General features: G+C 46.2%; 1 protein-coding gene across 1 annotated transcript; it reads left to right on the top strand.

The window, feature by feature from the left end:
• The first annotated feature begins 381 nt into the window (after positions 1-381).
• On the top strand, positions 382-2,343 carry LOC121544424 (platelet-activating factor receptor-like). Its single transcript, XM_041854361.1, has 2 exons — positions 382-439; positions 1,184-2,343. The coding sequence occupies exon 2, from the start codon at positions 1,226-1,228 to the stop codon at positions 2,333-2,335; it is 1,110 nt and encodes a 369-aa protein (XP_041710295.1). The 5' UTR covers positions 382-439; positions 1,184-1,225; the 3' UTR covers positions 2,336-2,343.
• The last annotated feature ends 414 nt before the right edge of the window (positions 2,344-2,757 follow it).

Genomic DNA, 2,757 nt, shown 5'->3' with positions numbered 1-2,757 from the left:
AAGGGATCATAGCCTTCACCTGGTCAGTCTATTTCATGGAAAGACCAGGTGTTCTTAATGTTTTGTACACTGTAATATTTAGTGTATAATGTATATTTAATTATCAGATCGGACTTGCCACAACTGAAGTTCCGTCTGGGAAAAATAAAGTTATTCTATTCTCTTAAAATAAAATAAAATAAAAAAGGCTAAAGAGACCAGATTGTCTCGTTTCATTTTGAAGTTACCTACAGGGCTGTTTTCTCTTTAATTTCAAGTTTGAGTGTGAATATGTTCATATTTCACATGTTAAGACTTGTCTTTCTTCTTTCTTCATTTCTTTGTACTTCTTTTCCTTGGAAAAGGTTGTGGGATTTACTGGAACGAGGACATATCCATCCCTAAGAATTTTAGTGACGTAGTTCCTCCGGATTGTGGGAATCCCATTGAACTGACCAGGGTAAGTTCAGTTCAACCTCCAGTTCAACCTCAGTTTCCTCTTGCTCTCACTTCCCATTCCTAAGTGAATGTCACTAGGGTGGCCAAACAGTTATGCCACATTAGGCAAAGCATCAGTCCAGATATCATGTCATTCCATATAATATCATAACACCTTTTATATACACTTCATTATTTTGCTAATATATGAGATGTTAAGCCACTAAGTAGGGCTTATGAAGCCTTTATAGCCACATTTTTGGTTCATATAAAGTAGGACCCCTCTTGTTATTGTCTGTTATACTGATGACAGAGCAGGAAGACATTAGTCTAGATTTGACTGGAAATATGGTCATCAATCATTAGTCATCATCACAAACAGAGAGCACAGTGTTGCTGCTAGACAGCAGACCAGAAAAGGCTGGTGACACAAGTGTTATAAGACACTTCCTGTGGGTGTCATAGCGGACTGTTGATAGGTGTGTTTTATGGTTTGTATATGAACAACTCTATTTCAGTTACATTTACAGTAAGGTGTGAAAATCTCAAATATGGTGGTGTCTGACACACTTTGTGTGTTTATCACAGTAAATGATTCAATGAATCAACATTTGCACAGACTGGATAGACCTATAGCTATTCCACTCACCTGGGATTGACACTAGACATGCCGAAAGTCCTCCTACTGACTACAGTAAGATGAGTACTAAAGTGAATATTGCAGTGTCTTGAAATATGACTCTAATAGGAAGTATTTTTCTCACAGAGGGAGTTGCTTGCTTTAGCAAAACCAACAGTGGAGTCGACCATGGGGATGACCGAGGACTTAGCAGTGACCACGACAGTGAACGTATCGATAGTCGGGAACAGAACCTTCTTGGACTCGGAGTTCCGCTACACCCTCTTCCCAGTGTTCTACGGTGTTGTGTTCATCCTTGGGCTGATAACCAACAGTTACGTGTTGTTCGTGCTGTGGCGCCTGCGCGACACCAAGCCAATGAACGAGATCTGCATCTACATGGCCAACCTGACTGTGGCCGACCTCCTCTTCGTGTGCGCCCTCCCCTTCTGGATCGGCTACTACCACCACGGCGGTGTCTGGCTCTACGGCGAATTCCTGTGCCGTGTCACCGGCGTGTTCTTCTTCATCAACACCTACTGCTCCGTCCTCTTCCTCACCGCCATCAGCGTCAACCGCTACTGGGCCGTCACGCGCCCGCTGGACGCCGCCTCGTCCGACCATTGGTGCCGTGGGGTGGCCGTCACAATGGTCATCTGGGTGGTCACTCTGTCCATGTCGGTGCCGTATCTCTTGGAGACGGGCATCCAGGTTGACAAGGACAACATGTTGCGATGCTTCGAGGGCTACCACCACGAGACGGACAGCGAGAAGCGGCTTGTGGCCGCAACCCACCTTACCATTGTGGGATGCTTCGTCTTGGTCTTCTTCCTCGTCGTAGTGTGTAATCTGCTCATCGCCCGGGCGTTACTAGCCCAGTCCCCTACCCAGGCTCGGGGCTCCAGTTCCTCCAAACCCAGGGGGCTGAAAGGCCGGGCCCTGCAGATGCTGTGTGCTGTGGTGGGGGTATTCGTGGTGTGCTTCCTCCCCCACCACGTGGTCCAGGGACCCTGGACCCTGGCTGTGCTGGACATCAAGGAGGGATGGGGCAGCATAGACTGGAACAAGAGGACCAGGCAGTGGTTGAACGACGCCCACCAGGTCACCCTGATGCTGATGGGGCTCAACTGCCTCTTGGACCCCGTAGTGTACTGCTTCGCCACCAGGAGGTTCCACCTGTACATCAAGGACCATCTGAAAAAGGTGGGGAGGGGCAAAGGCTGCTCGGAAACAGCCATCACACACATGTCTATGGAGGAGTGCAAGAATGTGAGCCAGCAGCACAATAGAGAACAGTAGCAGCTCAATAATTAAAGTCCTACAATGTAATGGAAAACTGTAATTTATACGGTAAGTTTGGGTATTATCAACAGTAAAATACTCTAACCGTTTTACTGCAGCATAGTGTCAATTGTTGTGGGCGGGGAAATAATTGCTTTATTTTGAATGGTACTGTAATTCCACCCCACAGAATACAGTACTGTACCGTGTCTTTGGAGCGCCAAAAACCTTTTGACCAGTTGTGGTGCATGGTATTGTTGTTTCTGGCTCATTAACATATTTTGAGGCATGCCTTGTAAGAAGCTATATTTGTTGCACCCATGAGTGAAAATGCTGTACCAATTTAACTCCTATGTTCTAGGAGACAGATTGTATAGGGGACAGATTTTAGTGGCAGCAAGTCTTAAACCTTAAATGGTTGAGCATTTTGCCATGTCCTT

The sequence above is a fragment of the Coregonus clupeaformis genome, chromosome 29 (assembly GCF_020615455.1).
Source record: "Coregonus clupeaformis isolate EN_2021a chromosome 29, ASM2061545v1, whole genome shotgun sequence".
Lineage (NCBI taxonomy): Eukaryota > Metazoa > Chordata > Actinopteri > Salmoniformes > Salmonidae > Coregonus > Coregonus clupeaformis.
Note: the sequence above shows the minus strand (reverse complement) of the source record. Positions and strands in the feature narration are given on the sequence as shown.